The sequence below is a fragment of the Penicillium samsonianum genome (genome assembly GCF_028829775.1).
Source record: "Penicillium samsonianum strain IBT 33392 chromosome Unknown utg000006l_segment0_segment0, whole genome shotgun sequence".
NCBI classification, from domain to species: domain Eukaryota; kingdom Fungi; phylum Ascomycota; class Eurotiomycetes; order Eurotiales; family Aspergillaceae; genus Penicillium; species Penicillium samsonianum.
The window spans coordinates 1,933,946-1,954,580 of NW_026643264.1; the positions used below are offsets into that span (position 1 = coordinate 1,933,946).

Consider the following 20,635-nt stretch of genomic DNA (forward strand, 5'->3'; position numbering starts at 1 on the left):
TTTAGGACGACCGTTCAACCAAGAAATACCGCATTATGGATGTTCATGCGACATAACGCTTCAGATGTTGTTAAGATGCAGACATCGTGCAGCAACATACATCGCATGCTTGGAGATACAATTAAGAAACCCCTAAAAAGTGGGCGCTCATATCCTTAGGCCACGCTTGCCCAGCTAAGAGCATCTAAGTTCTACTCAGACCTTATTGAGAGCACTATTGGGGCAATTTTCGTCGAAAGTGGAGGCGACCTGGATGCATGTGAACGCTTCTTGGAACGTATCGAGTTGATAGCTTATCTTGAGCGTTTCGCGGCGCATGATGTAGAGTTAGAATGCTATGGATCGTATCATGGGTACACGCAAGGCCGACTTTCGGGTGAAAGAAACCGAGAATAGTTTGCACGATATCTCTGTTTGGATGGAGGGTGAAGAAGTAGCGTCTATCAATCACTGTTCATCAAGAGCTGAAGCGTTTGTGCGAGCCGCCGAAGCGACGCTCTCGTTTTTGTCACGAACTTGAAATTAATTATAAGGAAAGGAAGAATTGATGAGACCAATTCCAAGACCGTTGAGTATTTCTCGGTATTCCTCAAAGGCCAGATTTTAAGAACTCCGGGTATTGCAGTGCAGGCCCTGGCATCTCGTTCAAGGAAGGAAACTGCCCGATGGCGGTGTCAGAAAACTTAAAACCCTAGTTCATGGGTAGGGTCCGGATGGTGAAATCTCGTTGGCTTATAATTTCCCTATCCCACGTGGGGGAGGAGTCAGGCTGACTCCAGGTTATGGTTTTCTGATAGAAATCTGGCGGTACGACAACGTATGGTCAAAAACAGATATATTGGGATCTCTGTCTAACTAAAAATGACAAAATCCGCTCTTTCAACAATCTGTGCGGATATCGATGACTAACTGTATTATGCACTTTTGTATGGTATGCTTGGTACCAGTTGTCACATGATTTTCTGATCTTAGTATTCGACATTTTCCCTTCGCTATGGGGACTTAAAAGTGGGGACACCCTGACTACTCTAGGTGTTTTTCACAACCTGACTTTTTTTAGCTCCGATCGCGCTTCAATTTTAGTAGTTTTTGACCAACTATCTAAATTGCAGTATGTGTGTGTGTGTAAATCATTTACCCTGACCCCTCGTCAAAGTTGCTTTGACCACTAGACCAAAATACGAATCCGCACCCAGCCTAGTGGGTTGTGGTTTAGAATCCAACTGTCGAAACGATATACTGTACAGGCTAGTTACCACAACTATATATATCTCTATACGTACATGTATCGTGTACCACTTCCTTAGCGAACTTAGAGCCTCGCCGAGGCCTGCGTGGCCTCTGTGCCGTCGTTGCATTCATGCTGCCCTCATGGCGCGCGGCTTTGAAACCGTTGCGATGCTTCAGCGAAGTCCAAGACAGCCTCCACTGTCTTGGTCCGTGAAGTGCTGTCAATCTTACCTCTTCCTTCTTCCCCTGGTCCTCCCCAACAGAATCGAGATGCTGTTGAACGCGTCACCAACCTTACTTCGGAGTTCCTTCCTTATTTCCTCAATTTGGGTAATCTAACAACGCGTGGTGAACGCTTTCCCGTTCACCACGGACGCATAGGTCGTCATCGCGGAATCGGAAAGCCTTGGCATATGTTGACAACCAGCAGTGTCCAGTACGCAGTTCTGGGGAAGACGTACGCGCACTAGTTGGCCTACAAAGAGGGCCAGGTGGTGGGCAGCAGTCTTCGAGCGTTGATCGAGAAGCTTACCACTCACCAATCCATTCCAGACCCAATGTTTGTTTCAACTTTCTACTTCAGTTTCTGCCCTTTTGCCATTCCTTTGGAGTTTTCTGAGGCCCTCGCTGAACGGTTCGAGTACGTCAGGGATACACCCCATGCCTCGGGGACGGTTTGGTTGCTTGTCTGCAATGTGTTCAAGGGCTGGCTCGAGTCGCACTGGCGGCATGACCGGGAAAAAATAGCCTTGGATTCCATCGTGAACTTTGCGAAGATGAGGCTGATGACAGACCTTCCAACTCCTGGCAAACGTCTCCTGGACTTGACAGACAAGGTATCCGCTGTCCGCGGCCCGATCGCGCGTTGTCTGGTGCCCTCTATAGACAAGAGCAACACGACCATCGCCCAATACGTTCATTCTGACATCGCTCTTCCTCCCATACTTAGAAATACAGAGCTTAGATTGTTGAAGCAATGGAAAACCGGCGAAACCTCGATCTCTATCCTTGACTTCGACCCGTTGGAGTTGGCTCGGCAGCTGACTCTCAAGGAATCTCGCATCTTCTGCTCCATCCTTCCTGAGGAGCTCCTCGACACATAGTGGACACGAAAATCGGGCTCGCTGGGGGTCAACGTTCTTGCCATGTCCACCCTGTCGACAGACCTAGCTTACTTAGTGGCTGATTCCATTCTGTACTATGATGAGCCCAAGAGGCGGGCAGCCACTATCAAGCACTGGATCAAGATCGCCAACAAGAGCCCGGAGCTGAACAACTATCCCACACTCATGGCAATTATCTGCTCCTTGAACTCGTCCATAATGTCTCGACTCAAACGAACGTGGGGAGCCGTGTCCCAGAAAACTAAGGCTACCTTGGAGCATCTCTACAGCATTGTTGATTTTTCTCGGAACTACGCGGTGCTACGCCAGCATCTGCAGAAGAATGTGCCACCATGTCTGTATTTCGTCGGCACCTATCTGACTGATCTAACATTTGTCGACCATGGTAACCAGCCTCTCCACACCCTATTTATGGACGACGGCCAAATGGTTGTAATCAACTTGGACAAGCACATAAAGACGACTCGGATTATTAGTGAGCTTCAGAGGTTCCAAAACCATTACTCTCTGACCGAAGTTCCTGAGTTACCCACCTGGATGCAGAATGAGCTCGTGCACGTACGATTCAACGGCGCAGTAACCAGACAGACCTTCTATCGCCGGTTTCTGGCTTTGGAGCCGAGAGAACCCTCACGCGGCGGCAACGGCGGCAACCTCCAATCCAGGCCCAATTTTTCAATTATTGAAAATGCCAAGAACAAGTGGAACTTTCTCTCCTGGATACACCCGTCCAATCCGACATCGGTTGCGACCAATGGCTAGGCTAATAAAGCCACCATTCCGGGACTGGCTCATTACGTCGGGGAGAATAATAACATAAAGCGGAGACGGCAACTGCTGCAGAAGGAAATCACATACCTGGAAGCCGGCAGGATAATCCTCCTGAGGTAATCCTGAAGAGGCTCAAGTTTGCGGGAAGAAGTGTGAGATTCAACTGCTAGATCGTTAGTTACTTAGTTAATAAAATGTCCTTGATGTCATCCACATCTCGGAGCTTCTCTTCTCTCGGCTCGACCTACCTCGTACGAGAATCCGTGATGATCCCCAGCAGAGTCAAACAACGGTGTACCGATTATGCTGAGCAGTCCACGCAATATTCCTGAACCGATTTCCTTTGTCCAAGTATGCGCCAATTTGCTTTCCGCATCATTAAAAGCACAGAACATTTCCCCTGCCTTTTGAACATAGCATCGCAATATTTGCCAATGATAGCTTTTGTCATGTTTCGCTTCGTTGCGGCTGGCTCTATTCGGAGAGACGGGCACCCGGTGAATGGTATGTTGTACCCGTTACAAGTTCTTAGTTATTCTCCATCGGCGGTCTTGGGGATAATACCGATTGACAGAGGAGCCGCACGAACGTCTTGAAATGCTCAAATTGAGCATACATACATACATACTGTATAAAGTGCAAACAGTGAGCCATATTTCTCGAAATACCCTAATATGACCAACCTAAAACATTTACTCTCGCCAGCTGAAACTTGAATCAGGACCTACAGAGAACAGAGTGGTGGGCAGAACACCCACATACTTGTCCAGTGTCGCTTGGCATAGATCGTAAGTAAAATCGGGAACCGCCTTCATGAGTCTGGAATCAATCACCGGAAACAACCCTTTTCGAAGATTCGGTAAGTCGTCAACTATCGTTTCGATGGCAAGTTGCCTTAACTGCCGATAGTCGGCTTGTGTTGAATAGAGTTCCTCGATAGTATCCGCAAAGGGTTTTCTTTTGGGATTATCCATGAAACATGCAAGAAAGTGCGCCTTTGCTTTGGCTTTTAAATCGTTGATCATGAAGTAATCCGCTTCGCCATACATGCGCACATGGAAGTAGCATGGATGAAAGTCAGCCAATATATCGCCGACTGGCTCCAACGCAACACCATGCTCGAATGGATCTTTCCCAGGGATTTCGTCAATCGGAGCCGGTTTCTTTTCTGCCGATGATCTACCCACCAGTCTCTCCATTTCTGCCGTAGAATTATGCATGCAGCATGCTTCTGATGACGAGTCCAGCACCAGCCCATTTTCGAACCCTGTATGTATTTCTTGTCTTTTAGCACTCTCTGTGCCAGGGTGCATCGATGTTGTTGCAAGGCGTTCGAGGGTGTAATCTCCCGTGTACAGAAATTCCAGCACCTTCTCGATTAGAATCGGGCTTCTCTCGTCCAGATGAATCTGCCCTTCGGTTTCCTAGCAGCGAACAGCAGTCGTCAGACTTATTTTACGAGCAGCTCAAAGGTCTGACTTGTTTCACCTTGAAACCGCCATAACAAGCCCTGTGGAAATACTTCGATCTGGGGCAAACGACAAGCTTATGAGCCGAGAAAGCCTCACCCTTGCAAATTATTGTCAAATCACTATAACTTGAGTTAAGATGCAAGCTTATTGAACGTCAATGATGAAGGTCTATAAGATTTCAATCTGATTGTTCGATTCTCACCTAGTAATGAGAGCGAGGATAGTTTCCTGATCCTCCTTGTCTTGTGTGTCAGACGTGGGAGGGTCAGGTTCTGGGTCCGTGGTCGCGAATGCTGAAATCTTGCCTTTTTTCTTCACCATGATCGGGCGCCAAAAGAAGAACGAAAATCTTTTCGTGTCGGCAAACGAGAAAGCTAAACAATCAAGCTAGAATTAGTTGATGTTTCCGGCGGTTGCTACTTTGATAAATTCATTCTGTTATTCATATGCGCTCTAAATGCATTGCTGCCTAACCCCGCTTCTATCAAACCTGTTGTAACTATGGGCAACGTAGTACAGTACAAGTCTATCATGTGATTTATCTTATTGAAGATGAAGTTAACTCACGAAGTACGGTACTTCCCTCAAAACACTCACGATTTATTTCTCGGCCAGTTCTCAAAACCTCACTATTCGTATTAGGATTAGTGGTAAACTAACCTGTGTTCTGAGCGAAGCATTATTGACGCAAAGTCCGAATGTGGGCTAGTGTGGCGTTGCATCCGTCTGTACGTGGAAATCAGAATAAGAGAATTTTAAATTTCTTGATTATTAATTCGTGAAATCCACTCAGAGCTTCGTCGACCGAGATACTGTAGTTGACGTATGTACCCTTGTTTGATTTCGATAATTTGCTAATGTTGAATCCGGGTACAAACCAGCTCAGGATCATCATGTGAGCGAGCCATCAGCTCGCCATGATACCAATATGCGACAAGGGGTTCGAAGTCCCCAGCACACACACGGAGATTTGATACTCCTACAATCTCCTAAGGCTGCGAGAAGTGTTGACTTCAGCCCGAAAATTATGTTCCTTTTCCGCCGTTGTAGCCTTTAGAATCACAGTATATCCGTCACATACAGGGTTGCTTTTACAAGAAACCCCGTTCGGCCGCAGATGTGTACTTGTTCAAACCCCTCATTCCGACTTCGCCGGAGTTGGCTGTGCAGCCTGCCCGTGAACTCCTGTGGACTGATGAGATGCCTTTGGGTCCCGTGCCTGTGGACATTCGGGCAGTTTCTATCCAAGTTGTCCCGCTTAGACTGCGACATCGCCCATGGACGGGCCGGTGGGCGGGGCCCATGGGCCTTATGTAAGCGGGTGCGCCCAACGTGGGCGTGCCCATGGGCCTTTTTAGTAAGCAAAATTTGTATACCGTGACTTGCATTATTTATGCTATTTGACTCTGTATTTTTAAGTATTTAGTTTACATAATAAATGCCAAGGCCCCTCGCTTGGTTATTCGCTTGATGGTGATTCTATGGTAACTACCTTGTGAAAAGAAAGGGCATTCGCGGATAAAATATTGAGCAAGCCGCATTAAAAAAATGAGGGGCAAGAGGATAATGCTTCAGTATGGTCCTATATTCTGCCATTCTCTGACCGTTGATCAGTAACCTTGACGGTCACTGTACTATTTGACGGCATAATACAAAATTACCCATAGCGTGTTTTGATTCTGATCTCTAGAGCAGTGGAAATTTCAAACATTATCATGGTCGATAGCCATAACGAATAGCTAGGTGAAATGCCTCCGCATGTTGTACGGGCGCGTGAGACCAATGAAGATCAGGCCGCGGTGCATCAAGCACTTTTCGGGTTGACGTTGTACTCGCCTTCTGTTTGCGCAGGGAGGTCAGATAAGGAAAGCGTATCATAGGGTCGAAGTTGATGAGAATCAGCATATGGTGATGGGGGGCAATTCTTCTGCAGGGGTAGAGTCCCGCTCGTCACAAACAGCCCGAACAAGACTGGTGGACGAGGCCGGACATAGTAGGGCCAGTAGCTCCGAGGGAGCATCTTCGGATGGCCATAAGCAAACACCACGAAAGTCGAAATGCTCCGCGCCCCCTTCGTCAATTGCACAGCTACGTTCCCGCGATTTTGTTCGAAGTCGCAAGCAGTGCTGAGAGCGCACCCCATCTGCTTGCAACTTAGGGTCGTTAACAAGATCAACGTAGGTTGTCGCGGCCAGGTGGTAGCTGTTGTGCCTGGTATGTGGCGGAATGAAGTCGAAACGTTGGTCCAGAGGACCGCTAATCTCATGCTCAGCGTAGCAATCGCGAACCGGTCATTTTCCTGGGAGCTGGCTATGAGCTTCACCTGAGTCCACCATATCAGTGGGTCGGGTAAACTCCTTTGTATGCATTGCCAGGACCTCGTCTCGCGTGGGGAGGGGTGTGGTGTAATAGGTACGATGGTTTTCGCTTCGACCGTCAAGCCATTCACGGCGGAATTCAAGAATGACCGGTCGGTCCTTTTCCTCATCCACTTGTATAGAGAGATCAGCCCACATTTCGTTGATAGGGCCCTCACGATGCTCACGGCGCCAAACACGTCCATTGCCCACGCTGTTTTCATGATCTGGGGAGTAGCATGACCAGTGGTAGAAGGAAGACTCTTGCTGGTCTATTATGCACACCACATAAAGATCCCCTTGTAGATCTCAAAGCATACTCTCCTGCCAAGCTCGCCATCGACAAGAAATTCTACGGAAAACTCAGTTCGTTGGAACGTTTTCAATTGCACGCCCCGCAATACCCATTCACTCTGTCGGCCATTGACGGCCGTGAACGTGCCAAACCAGAGAGACAGACGGGTATGGCGGACAAAAATTGGATCCGAGGAGGAGACTGGTTCTTGGAGAAGCAAACGGCTCTGTCGAGCCTGGTCTGGGCGGGGCTGTAAATCAATCGCGACCAGATCAGCATCATTTGAATTGTCTTGGCTAAACAGAAGGATCAGGATCCCGCAACTGAACCGTAGAAGGGTAGTTTGTTCTCCCACGTCCGAGAGAATGTATTCAATTCCGATGTCGTAACTGTTCATATGGTCGAGGTCCAAAACAAGCTCTTTTTGGCCTGTATTGTGTACATCCAGCAAACGAATTTGGGTTTTGACTCGATAACACAGAAAGCCTTGGTGGTACAAGAAGTCTGCGGCATAAGCCAGCACTGAAACAGAATATGGGGACGCAGTCGCAACCGCCTCATGAACATCAAACTGATGTCTGATGGCTTGATAATAGCCAGTCGTAGTGGCCCAAGCTGCTTTTCCTTCTTTGCTGCAAAGCAGAATGTTCTGAGATAAGTTTCAGCATGGTGTGTTGGTCCATAGCCGGTAGAAAGCTTTGGTTTCCTCATTCGTTGTTGCTCACCTTGACAAGAGCCCGTGCAATGATGGTATCTTTCATTGAGCTAAACATTGAGCGGCTCGAGTGACTGAGGTGTATGTAGTCCCGAATGTCGAGGTAGGCTGTTATTTGAAAGAGAACGTCGAATGGTAAGGACTCCAAGGTAGGTCATGACGACATATTCATCGACAGAGCCAGAGATTGAGGGCAAAATTGAAAGGGCGCAGTATATGATGGTAAAACCATTCAGACAGCAAGTGGCAAAATGAAACTCTAGATTTGTTTGGTCAAGGGACCTAGGCCTGAAATAGGGCTCCCGTGGTGCCAAGCTGGCCATCGAGCCCCTGGAATTTCATCGGCCAATGGTATCTCTATCTTACCTGCTGATGTTGATTGACCAACGAGGATTATAGCGGCGCCGATCCATTCCTCTTTACGATATGGATGTTCCCAGAACACAAAGTGCTGCCAGGCAGCGCTATTCGACGGAAGGGAGCCAAGATGGATCAAGCACAAGAGGTATATCATTGGACAGGAATTCGGGCCAGACAAAAAGAAGTGGGACGCATTGGACTATTGAATACATATGCAGAAACAGCCACTAATGAACCCAATCGTACTTGACCCTGGTCTTTCTGTAATAAATTAGTATGTATTGAAGGTAAGACTGACAATATCGTGGGGGCCTAATGAGCACATATGCCAACTTTCCATGTTATTACAATCATCCCAATGCCTTTTTGGTCAATGCAGGCTCAACTGGGACTAGACATCTGGTCCCATCTTGGAGCGCGGGAATACTAGTCTGGTTGGACAACACGAAAATTAATGGTGGTTATGGAGCGTACGTTGATTCCTACAAACATTGACATGGATTACGTCTCAACTATGCAAGAACGTACGAGGGCGACATAGTAAGGGAGTGTCGTGGGATCTGTACAGTATTTCTATCGACCGTCGACCGACCATGAAGGCCTTCAACCTTAAAACATCAATTCCATGACGACGATCAATGACCACGCTCATCCCGTTGCTTTTGCTTGCACAGATAGAGTCCCTCAAGCATTCACCCTGTCAATATCTACCATATTTCTCACAGACGCCTCAAGACCATGTTGTCCAAAACTCATAAGCCCTTCGCCATATAGCCTTGCACGATGCTCAACAGCTGCATGGAATGGGTGCTTGCAAAATAATTCGCAACTCGGATAGAAGCTGATCTCATGAACTTCGCTTTGACTTGCTCAATATGTATTCTTTTTCCTAGAGTATATCTCTTGATCAAGGCACGCGCGCAGGTCGGGATAGTAGGCTGGCCGGTGGGTGACAGTAAATGCAGTGGTATCCTCAGGAGAAAGCTAGGTTCAAACTCCTGTCGGGCTTGAAAGGTCGTTCGAGGATGAAAGTGTATGAGGTGTGGAAGGGGTTCGTGCTGGAGCACAGGTCGCAGGTATTTTGGCCGATGGTTCGCTTTTGAACTGATTTCCTATGGTCTAAGTCAGTACTGTAGTTCATGAAAGCATTCAACACTTTGGTAATTCCAACCTCTCTCTCTCGAGCCTAGCTAAAAGAAGGATGTTCAAGCCCGCCTCAGTCACTTCTCTCTTTTTGGCGCTTGTGTAGTATATTATTCTTTCAACGTCTCCGATGCTCAGCACGTAGTATTGTCTCATAGCTTTCGGGATCGGGGTTGTGCTAGAATGAAGTTGGGCTCTAGCGATATTTGGGACGAAGGTGATGGCGTGGATGGCGTTGCCAAAAAGGAACTATACGGTTTTTTCGGAGACGAAATGGTAGGCTTAGGAGCTATTCTCATGAAATCTGTCGCCTATTGCAGGGATTCTAGACGATAGACATTTCGAAGCGTAAGGTCTGTATCGGGCCACTAGAGGGGCCTTTGTAGCCGGATGAGAGATCGTCTTGGGCGCCCATGTTGATCTGTTGTGAAGGCTCTTCAGCGGACGCATGAATGACCTCAAGTATTAGCAGGCGAGGAAAGTCTGACCAAAGCTGTCTCTCAATATGAGGCATATATGATGGTGGATAAGAAAAGCAATTGTTGCGCTATAGGCGGGCAAGCTGGGCCTCTTCTATTATTGAGGGAAGGGGATTCGGTAAGGTCCAATTTCCTAGAAAATAAAAGAAAAAAAGTAAATTGCAACATAGGCATTCAATGTGTCTATTGGGAGGAGGACTGATGGTGGTACGAGACAAGCAGGAGCAGGATAGTTGGGTGCGCCGGGGCAGGGTGGCGAGCAGGTGACCGAAGTGTGCCTTACCCAAAACGGACAGTCAGTGATACATTTCTCCTTTCCCCAAGCCTTCCTCGCATTCCCAGGATCCAACAACAACACATACAATGTCAAACGAATCAAGGCCTTTAATATCTTTAAAGAGCTCACATGCATAACTGAAAACATGATTTGACACCTTCCGAGAAACGAACGTCCCCGAAATGCTACGCAAGCGAAGAACTTTGGAGATCCTTTCAAGTTACTACTGCTTGCCTGTACAGCCAACGAATGCAGTACTGATAGAAGGATTGCTGTTAGAGAGTAAGTCAAAAGAGGTCTCTCTTGACTGACGATGTGTCCGAACTCTTAATGGGCGTCCGCTTCCTATTCTTCACCTACACTTACGTCCCCTTTTTATCTTTTCACATCTGCTCAGTTGCTGCAGACTAACTCACATATTCCTAGAGCTAGCTGGCTTCCTTCTCTCTATACGAAGAGTTAGCTTCTTACCCAATTGTCAAACAAGCACGAGACGGTTAATTTTCAGAGAGCGCCATATGAGCTCGCACGCTATGCAAGGAAGCCGTAACGCAAACCAGTCTGTTGAATGCCACATTGCCTGCCCACAGTGAAAACCAACCACCAGCTAATGATCTTGACATTCTAGAGCGGTATTTACGTGAACGAGTCGGTCCGATCTAGTGTACTGCGCACCATGCGAATGAAAAGGAGCGAAGGTCCTGTGATGAAATGGTCAAAACAGTGTTCGGGATGTGGTCTGTACATGAGTCCTTCAAACGTACCGCTGCAACCCCCAAGATTGCAGGCTATCACGATGGAGCCAGTAAACACGGAAGGCATACTACTGGACGCAGGGCTGTTGGACTTGACAATTTACATTCTATGCCTCAATAGGAGTAATGGCACCGAGAGGAGCAAACGGATGGAAATCTCTGGAACAGCTCCTTGAAAGCAGGTTTAGGAAAGGGACAGTAGCGGCATTGTTTCCAATACGGTTAGTACGGCATTGAGGATCTTGAATATGTGACATATACCAGAAAATTAGAAGATGTTTACTCTATTCAAATGTGAAAACAAAAGCTAGCAGATTACATAGGAAGAGCAAAAACTATTCGCGATCTCCGGGAGAATCTTATCATTCGTCTTGCTCATCATGGTTTGCCTAGGCTAAGTCTTTCTATCCATCTACCAATCTCAAAATATACCCGCGGTTTCTGAAATAAGTGATACTTCTCCGCATAGGTATATATGTATTTCAACAACTGGAGCGCCTAATCCCTGATAATGAAGCCTCGCCTAGGGCCTGAAGCAATGAGGCATTCCATGAGAATGGGATATCTGGAACGCAGTGCTTGATGGAATAGGAATGAGTGTTGCGTCAGCACCTTTGATTTCTGTTATCCAACCATCAATCGTCTAAAGTTCCAGGTTGAATGCACGGAAATTCCTAGCGATCTCGCGCAACACCCTGATTGACTGTAATACCTGAAACTTCAAAGCTTTCTGTAGAATCTCGGCTGGAGATTACGCAGTGTCATCTTGGTGGTTTAAAAGGTAATTAGGCGGCCAAGAGCGTCGGCTCTGTGTGGCTGAATCATGTGTCGACGCTGATAGTGTTTTCGACGTGCTGTAAGAGTCTACTTAGCCACTGCGAGGAACCTAAATTCGGAAGTACAGCCATACGAACCTCACTTCATCATCTCTCACTGGTTGGTTAGTCGTCTCAGTAACTTCAGATACCGTTCGAAGTACCTTTTTGGCTGTCCTCTAGACCTGTTCGTGGTCCAACTGTATTTGGCGCTTCGAGTGTTTCCATCGTCTCAATTCTTGATGCTGCTTATGGTGTTCTTCTGTGTTGCAGTCCCTTGAAGGTGACGTAGGCGCTGATCGATGCGGCGTTCGAGGTCTTAGTTCTGGGTATCTCAAATTTGGCTGAGACTGAGTGACAGTTGAAGGTGCAGGTGGCGTCATCCAGTTTTGGTCTTGTTGAAATCCCCAAGAAAAACCACTTGCTTCGCCGATAACAGGAGACCGGTCCATCAACGGAGCGTACGCCGGGTCATACAGTAGCGACCGGTATCGCCTTCCATGTCGGGAACACAGAGATTCTCGTTCAAACCCTACTCACATGACGCGCTACCCCATATGTAGATAGCGCGTAAATAAGACGTTTTGTTTTGTACCTGACCAGGTAATAAATACCAGGAGCTTAAAATACCAGTATGAAAAAAACAAGGTCTAGGGATTCGATGCAAACTCAACAAACATATGGGTCTTAGACAGGCAATCTATCAACAATTCCCCTCTACATCTCGCAGTTGCATCACTGATCACTGCAGAGAGCCCGGTACTTTTTGGGAGCCAGTCCGGGGTCAGTTTGGTATGTAACTTAGGCATTCCCGTCACTTTAGAGGATACGGTAAGCGTGCCAAGCAGTTGCATCGCGCCTTACAAACTTGAATGTTACTGATTGAGAGATCGTCAGTGGATCGCATATGTGCGGGGTTCGAGTGTCCGAGTCTTACATCGACACTGACCACATCACCTCAACCCGGTCGGAAGAGAAAAACACACTTCAGCCACCCTACACTGGCCCAGAATTTCATTACAAGTGGTAGCGAGCCTATCACAGGTTCATATCGTAGCGCCCACTCAGTATCAGTGTTAAGATGCTCAAGATAAGAGTCGCTTTTTTTGATAGGTAGGCCCACAGTGACAGCAAACTAGCGTGTATCACTTGCCGCCGCCAGCTGATATCCTTTTCTGTTGGTTGTCCACTAAATCTTTGCTTAGTGGGTTAGCGGATGTACAGTATGCAATGCATGATTCGCGGTTTTGCCACTTGGCAAGCACACACCATCTTACATAGGGCCGTGCGTAGGGACCATTTAAACAAGGAGGAATTCCCCTGTGAGCTGAGCATTTCAGTTCTCCGTCAAAATCAAGAGACATTTACTTTACTTCGATTTTTAATCTCTCTTCTGGAATGGTAGGCGAACAATATCTTATTCATTACTGTACATACTAATAAAATAGTCGCAGAAGCCTTCAAAGATGGACGTCTGGCTACAAACACACCTTGACGAATTTCGACAGAAGCCAGCTTCCAGCCTTTCATATTCACAATCTCTAACGCTCGAGATGTTGAAGGATTTGGAGAATTTACAACAAGAAGGCGCATCTGATGAAGAAATGCAGTGCCGCATATCAGCGACGGCAACCAAGCTTAACCAACATAACAAAGATATCGACAGAGAAATCGAGCGACACCATTTAGAGCAACAGAAGGAACACTACCAAACTATGCTTGACGCTGTTCAGGTTTTTCAAGATAAAACGGAAACATTGGTAAGTTCGCTGCTATTATTGTTCTGCCGGTTCTGGGAGGTCATCAAGTCGCTAACGTACGTCAGACTGAGGGTAATGGAGATGAATGGGAGAAGGTTGAAAAAGCTTAGCCTTCTCTTGATGTTGATGTTAGTATGTATTCGAATGGGAATGATCGCAAGGAAAAGCCGGCCATAAGCGCCACTTGGTAAATAGGCAATGCCGATGTTGCGTTCCCGGATATTTCCCAAAATATACGTATTTTGATCTGTCGGTGGGCGGAGGCAAACTCGGGTGTATCGCATCCAGCATTAACTTTGCGGCTACCATCTCGAGGGCTAAAGCGTATATCCACCCGACAGTGTAATCGCCATGGCATATAGGGCCACTGGCTGCCATGATGGAATATAATGGTGGGGGTTGATATAGGATAGCCTATCTTGAGATCAAGAGGAGAGGCGGGGCTAATTGGTGAGGCTGAGGCATACTACTCTCAAAACCAATCAGTTTTTGCGGTGGAGAAGGAGATTAGTGACAGATTGTCTGCTTAAAGACCTCTATATTTGTATTGCCGGCATACATGACAGAAATGGAAAGGCAAAACGTATTCGGTACTTGGATCGTTGTGGAAAATATTATTAGTGAGCATTGAGGTCTGATCACTGGAAAGCGCGTTGGTCGTAAATGCATACGCCCTCAAGAGATTGCAACAGACGTCAATGCCACTTGCTAGAGATTATGTTTCGCAGAGCCGTTGTGATATGGAGCTGGTGCTGGTGTAAATAAAGCTGCACCACCGGATTCAATCCCCAAGACTTCTATACGGAGCATCAAGTTGATTTCAACCAAATTGATCTTCTCGTTAGGATAATGCGCGATTTCATTGTATTACTCTAGCCCGTATGCTAATTCCATGGCGGAGATTCCACGAATTAAATCTGTTCTGCGTTACAGTACAACAAAGTACGGTGCCAAAGTGTTGAGTGTTGTGATGCGAGGCTGTTGCAGATCAAGAAGCTTCCAGTTCTTTCTGCGTGGAAGAAATACATGATGCAAGTAGATGCCTTCACTGTGTATATATATATAGCCTCGTGTCTCCCTCTGAGAAATCAATCAATTTATTCCTCTGAACTATAACAGGTTATGAGCCCAGAGCAATCTCTCGGGTGCCGTCTCTACTCATCTGAGAATCAACTAGACCCTCTTGGTTATATATCTACCCCACTTTCGGAAGCAACAACATGTCTACTCTGGTCCACGACTTGCCCGATCGAGTCGTCACGGCCATTGAGCCTCTGACAGGAAGCGACAACTTCGCAACCTGGAAACGTCTCATGACCTCGTACCTGAAAGCTAGACAGGTCTGGGATGTTGTGTCAGGCGACCTTCAGCGTCCCGACTGCCTGTTCAAGTATGCCAAACCAATTACGGCACCCTTGGTGGAGCCCCACCTCAACGGGGCGGTGAGGCAGCGAGCCATTGAAGCGCGCCTCGAAGTGGAGGTCCAGGCATTCGAGCGCCACCGTGAATGGTCGCGCCGCGAAGCCGAGGCCTACCACACCATCTTCCGGTACCTGTCCCCCCATATCAGCATTCATGTTGCGGGACTAGAGACGTCTCGCGACTTCTGCAATGAACTCGAAGAACGATACCGGCGGATGGAACTCGCCACGTTCTGCGAGCCGTTCGCCCAGCTTTGCGAAACCACTGGCGAGCGCTGTGGCAGTGCGCGCGAATTCGTTGATCGTGTACGGTTGCTCGTACATCAATTGAATGCCATCGCGCCCGGATCGATTGGCGATCGAGCACACATCGCGATCTTGCTGACGCAGATAGGACCGGAATATGTCCTGATTGTGGATGCCATTCAGAATGACAAGGATCCGGTGAATCCGACCACGATCGGAAACCGTCTGTCTAATCCGAACAGACGGTTCGGAGGAAAGAGTCTCCAACACCCTTGCAGGCAGCGTCTGGCCCGTCCGTCAATACGGTGCAGCAGACTGCCAAGAAATGCAACTATTGCAAGAAGCGCGGCCATGTGGTCGCGCAGTGCTGGAAGAAACAGCGAGAAGTACAGCCGTCCAGGGACCATGCCCTGAAGGCTGAACGGAGTGTTTCCGGCTCACCAAGAAACAATTTGCAAAATATACCATCAAGCCAGATGGGAGATCGGCAGGGCCCGCCGACTTCCAAGAGACCGAGGATCAATATCGTGAGGGCGAGGGTGACGACCCTTTATACCCACGCACCGCAACCCCGGTGGATCCTGGACTCGGCCGCCACCAGCCACATCTGCTGGGACCGGAGCTGCTTCGGCAGTCTGCGGCCCCACCGCGAGATGCTGGACACGGCGGGCGATCCAGTGGAAGCCGAAGGGATTGGTACGGTGAAGCTCACGCTCCGGCGGAAGTTCAACCAACCCCTGGTGTTAAAAAATGTGTACTTCGCGCCACGCGTCGGGATGAACCTGATCACCGTGCCGAAACTGTTGCGAGACCGCTACTCGGTGGTGGCGCACCCGCAGAACGTCTTTGTGCAACGCCGAGGACGGACGGTGGGGACCCCCTACCATGCGGAGGAGGATCTACTGATCCTGCGTTGCCATGTGAGCAAGAGATCTCGAGAGCGAGTCCAACTGGCGAGGGCGCCGGCGACCCATGACCATGCAGATTCCCTGGAACCGCAGGCGGTGGCCATGGACGTCGACGACCCTCAGGAGTCAAGTGGCGCAGAATGCGCAGCGTCAACCTCTGAACTCGGTGGTGAAGCTGTGATACTCGAAGAAGGTGCGTGCAAAGGAGTGGACCAGGCCTCTGAAGCGTTGTGGCACACTCGGATGGGACATCTGAACCGGGGAGACTTGAGGGTGGTCCTCCGGCAGACCGGCACTCCGTACCGACCGCTGACGCAAGCGCAGCTGCTAGCAACGCTACAGTGCCCGGCGTGCATATCGGGTAAGCAGCATCAGAAGAGGAGCTCCTGTGCAAGACGGCCACGTCTGCACTCTTCGGGAATATTCGAAATGATCCATTCGGACATTATGGAAATGCCGATTGCCAAAGATGGCTCCAGGTACGTGATCACCTTTACCGACGATTATTCTCGTGGCTCGTGGGCATATTCTGTGAGATGGAAGCATGAAGCGCTCCAGAAGTTCCGACAATTTGAGGCCTGGCTGCACCGACAGTTTGGCGCCCAGATCAAACGGTTCCTCACCGACAACGGGAGAGAATACCTACCGGTCGGAACGCACCTCGAGTCCCAGGGGGTTGAGTTTGACACCTCGCCGCCATACTGCAAGGGCAGAATGGTCTGGCCGAACGCACGAATCGCACTATCCGGGAGCGGATCAACACGCTCCTGTCCGATGCGAAACCCCCTCCTTCCTTCCCTCGTATTTCCCAGGTGTACTTTTGTTCGCTTATTAAGGGATATCTGTATCATTACGTTACAGATAAAATATAACGGTGCTGTATCGTATCAAACGCGCCAGTTTTACAACCACGAGTCATGTGCCTGGCAAGGCCACAGGGCTCAGAGCCATCGCCCAACTTCTGGGAGAATTTGGCTTTTTCGTGGTACAACCTTAAGTGCTAGATGCTATGACATAGTAGGTTACCTGTTGAAAGCTTACGGCAGTAGTTCTAGCCTGCCGGGGAAGGTGAGCCGTACGCACCTTTGTGAAAGAGGGGGCGGAGCGCCCAAATACATATGTGTCATCCTGGCCAATCATCTCACTCCACCAAAAAAAAAACCACTTTCCCGTGGTGTCACCGGCCTCCAAAACAGGCTTGAGAAGATAGGATGGAGCTTATCATAACGTCGAAATTGCGTGTGTGGTACAATCTTCTAGAGCATTGTTCTAAGAGTGATATTGAGCCCTGCCAGACCATTCGATTATGGTGAAAGCCTCTACTCGTCTCGCTCGAGGCCGTCATCACCGGCTAGTTCGTTGAATTCGGGCTTCTTACAGCGGTACGACTTCCAACAAAGAAAAACTCAGCCGCCTCCGGAAACATGGCGACATACAAAAAGAATGCTGACGGAAATATAGTGAAAATCATTGCAACCATCGCCATGGGAGAGGCTAACAGGTTTTGAGAGCTAACAATACTCTGTACTCTACCCCAAACTCATTACAGGTAAGACGTCATATTAAGGAAACATGCCACCTCAAGCTTTATCAATCTCCTCTTTCTTAAGAAGATCATCCGGAAATCCCTTAACGTAAGATTTTGTTTTTCATGTAGAAGAGGGTTTGAGCCATCTGTATATTAGACAAAGTGGTTTTTTTGACACCCGGCAGGTCGTGTCGCCATAACAGCTTCTGTAATGTTTTAGATCATTCTTGTTTTAGCATTGAGAAATGGTTCAATCACGAGTTATATCAAAGGCAACACACCATCAAGGCGACAATGTACCCGCCCAACCTCCATATCAAGCCTTAGCAACTTCAACCACCATTCTGGAAACGTGAAGATGCCCTGCTCGGTGGGCTGCTGAGAACAAGAATCTTTCCAAGATTCGCCTTCATCTTGGACCAGGGATCGTTGCCCCTCTAATCTCTGTAGCTCATTCTCCAGATCTGCTATCCTCGGAACATGACCTTGTAGTCTGTGTCGATCGATATCTTTGCTTTCTCCATATCAATTAGCCCTAGAGTTTGGTGAGGAAAGATACGATGTAGGAGATATACCACGAAGGCACAGTCAGGATGCTTTGAGTACTGTGTCCAATCCCTCGTATTTGTATTTATAGACCTTGATGAACACATACACACTGTACGTGCGACCGCGGCACGTCTAGGAATCGTTTTATGTGCCACACTGCCATTTTGAGCACAAGGTCTCCGACCTCTGATTCGCCATTAGTCTTGACTCATGACACCATTGGACTGGTGGTATTGATACAGGTCACATAATCTACTCTGGTCAAAGTCCAGTAAAACCGTATCGCCCGCGCCTAGGCATGACTTCAAAGAACTCTGCACCTAAAACATCAGGTAAGACAGTCGTGAATAGCCTTGCTTCAGTCATTTGAGACAGTGAATACCGCTCAGCATTCATGTTGACGCAGTTTCATAATACTTAATAATTACCTTGTTCCATCCAAGACTTCTGTATTTAGAGAAGTCTTAAAAAATAGACGCCTAGACCGGATTTGTGCAGGGAAACAGAAAAAGATCCTTGCACAATGTGGTGGGTCTGTGAGCAAGGTGGGCAAGAAAATATCTCTCTGCGTGAAAGAAATCCTGAAGAGAATGGTGGGCTCCAGTCAAATCCTTCGATGCACCTAGACCATAGATTGGCGTGACCCTTGACCAATAGGAGCGTCAAACACACGTCTGAGACCGAGTCATCTCGCTAAGGACCACTCATTAAAGCTAACTAATGCCACCCGGAAGGACTCGTGGGGCCCCATAATGCATTCGGTTGCGCAATGCTGGGCTATGGGAGATCTGGAAAAGGGGGAGGGGGGAGTCCACAGGAGCTCAACGCGGTACCTGTCAGCGAGCAAATTTACTGCGTAAGCCCGAACGGTTGACCGGGATGTTTGGGACAAGGCTCCTATCGTTGTTTGCGGAATGGACAGGATGTGACACAATACACAGTTCCTGCGCTAATAACAATGGTGTTAGTGTTATAAATGCTTGAATTTAGTTGTATGGCAAAGGTAGCACAAGATCACCTTGCTATACCGGCAGCAGAGATAGATATCGAGAGATTGTTCACGGATGGGAGAGATGTGCTGGGGATAAATCACAGGCGCACTTGATCAAACTCATTACTGCGATGTGATGCAATCGACTCGAATGCCTTGTAAATTGGTCTTTTCACGCTGCGCTTCATGGCAACAAGGAGGGGCTCCGTGGCAGGGTCTGATAGGAAAACCAGTTTGGCGATATCGAAGAATCCATGCCCTCAGATGTACTCGGGCCATCGGGTGAGCTCAAGCCACCGCATAAAATACCCTAGACTTAAGAGGCAAATTCTTACGCAACATAATATGTAAATTATTGATTTTGTTGGTTTGAAACGATAATAACATTTTGGAATTACCATGAAAATCAAAGATTAGACGTGCTAGATATATGTTAATGATGGAATAGGCAGTGATTATAGTTCTGTGGTGTATTTTTTGTTTTCGCTGACCCTTGTTCACAAAGTCGCACTAGACCAACATCCTATATTATTATTTCAAAATTCGATGGTATTTAACTTCAGAGCCAGAGGATACCCCAGGCGTCTTTATTTACGATATTATTGTTATTTGATAGATTTATCTTCAATTACGGCGAAGGTATCTTTGTCAAGTTTCGGCACACCGCCTTATTTCGGCGCCTCATTTACACATCAGTCAGGAGTGTCATACTCTGTAATTGTCTAGGCTCGGCTCAAGGTTTTTGGATGTCTCTAAAAACCCTCGCGGGATTGAAGGGCCGCAGTCTAGTTTTGGACGACCATCTGGAGAGAATATTCTGAAAAGTGAACGCCTGACTGCGAGCACGGTTGTATAGATACGTAAAATGCTGCTTCCCAATAACCGTGCCAAGCGCCCAACACACCGCTGTGTATTGGGCGCTTGGCACGGTTATGAGGGTCAAAAACATGCTGGGTCGAATACAGACTTAGGGTTTTAATTCCAAATTTTTGATCGGCCACCACACCTTTATGGCTGAATTAAATACTCCAAAATTTGAGGACCATAATCTCCGAGGCGTAACTTAGAATTGTACAAACTTTGAGTTCAATCCTCGTACGAAAAGTAATTCCAGTCTACTCATGAAAAGTATTCCATTCTACTTACTCATGGCCCCACTTTTTCCCTCCATAGTTAAGCCAAAGTCCTAATTCCAGTCTACTATACTGCGCCCACCCACCCCCATGGGAATAGTGGTGGAATTTCCCCCAAATTAAACTGGACGACAGCTGGGACTTCTAATTACCCCTGAATCTCATCTTAGCCCCGTATTCATCTAATTAGATCTTGGACTGATCAATTTGTTAACCCCAATGTTGATGTTATGGGTGGCGTGGTTGACTACGGTCGCACCTCTACTTCCATGTCCTCACTAAAAAAAACCCCGATTTTCAATCGCT

At 47.8% G+C, this 20,635-nt stretch overlaps 6 protein-coding genes across 6 annotated transcripts; 3 read left to right on the forward strand and 3 right to left on the reverse strand.

The window, feature by feature from the left end:
- Positions 1-1,787: 1,787 nt before the first annotated feature.
- Positions 1,788-2,333, forward strand: N7471_010753 (uncharacterized protein; the record flags this gene model as incomplete). Its single annotated transcript, XM_057283472.1, has 1 exon — positions 1,788-2,333. The coding sequence occupies one exon, from the start codon at positions 1,788-1,790 to the stop codon at positions 2,331-2,333; it is 546 nt and encodes a 181-aa protein (XP_057132451.1).
- A 42-nt stretch (positions 2,334-2,375) lies between these two features.
- N7471_010754 (RasGEF domain-containing protein) lies at positions 2,376-3,116 on the forward strand (the record flags this gene model as incomplete). The annotated part of the gene is made up of 1 exon (XM_057283473.1): positions 2,376-3,116. One exon carries the CDS (start codon positions 2,376-2,378, stop codon positions 3,114-3,116), a length of 741 nt encoding a protein of 246 aa, XP_057132452.1.
- Positions 3,117-3,817: 701 nt separating this feature from the next.
- N7471_010755 (BTB/POZ domain-containing protein) lies at positions 3,818-4,918 on the reverse strand (the record flags this gene model as incomplete). The annotated part of the gene is made up of 3 exons (XM_057283474.1): positions 3,818-4,549; positions 4,605-4,716; positions 4,800-4,918. 3 exons carry the CDS (start codon positions 4,916-4,918, stop codon positions 3,818-3,820), a joined length of 963 nt encoding a protein of 320 aa, XP_057132453.1.
- A 1,970-nt stretch (positions 4,919-6,888) lies between these two features.
- Positions 6,889-8,022, reverse strand: N7471_010756 (uncharacterized protein; the record flags this gene model as incomplete). The annotated part of the gene is made up of 3 exons (XM_057283475.1): positions 6,889-7,168; positions 7,240-7,898; positions 7,975-8,022. The coding sequence occupies 3 exons, from the start codon at positions 8,020-8,022 to the stop codon at positions 6,889-6,891; spliced, it is 987 nt and encodes a 328-aa protein (XP_057132454.1).
- Positions 8,023-9,792: 1,770 nt separating this feature from the next.
- Positions 9,793-9,981, reverse strand: N7471_010757 (uncharacterized protein; the record flags this gene model as incomplete). The annotated part of the gene is made up of 1 exon (XM_057283476.1): positions 9,793-9,981. The coding sequence occupies one exon, from the start codon at positions 9,979-9,981 to the stop codon at positions 9,793-9,795; it is 189 nt and encodes a 62-aa protein (XP_057132455.1).
- A 3,278-nt stretch (positions 9,982-13,259) lies between these two features.
- N7471_010758 (uncharacterized protein) lies at positions 13,260-13,663 on the forward strand (the record flags this gene model as incomplete). The annotated part of the gene is made up of 2 exons (XM_057283477.1): positions 13,260-13,553; positions 13,619-13,663. 2 exons carry the CDS (start codon positions 13,260-13,262, stop codon positions 13,661-13,663), a joined length of 339 nt encoding a protein of 112 aa, XP_057132456.1.
- Positions 13,664-20,635: the final 6,972 nt, after the last annotated feature.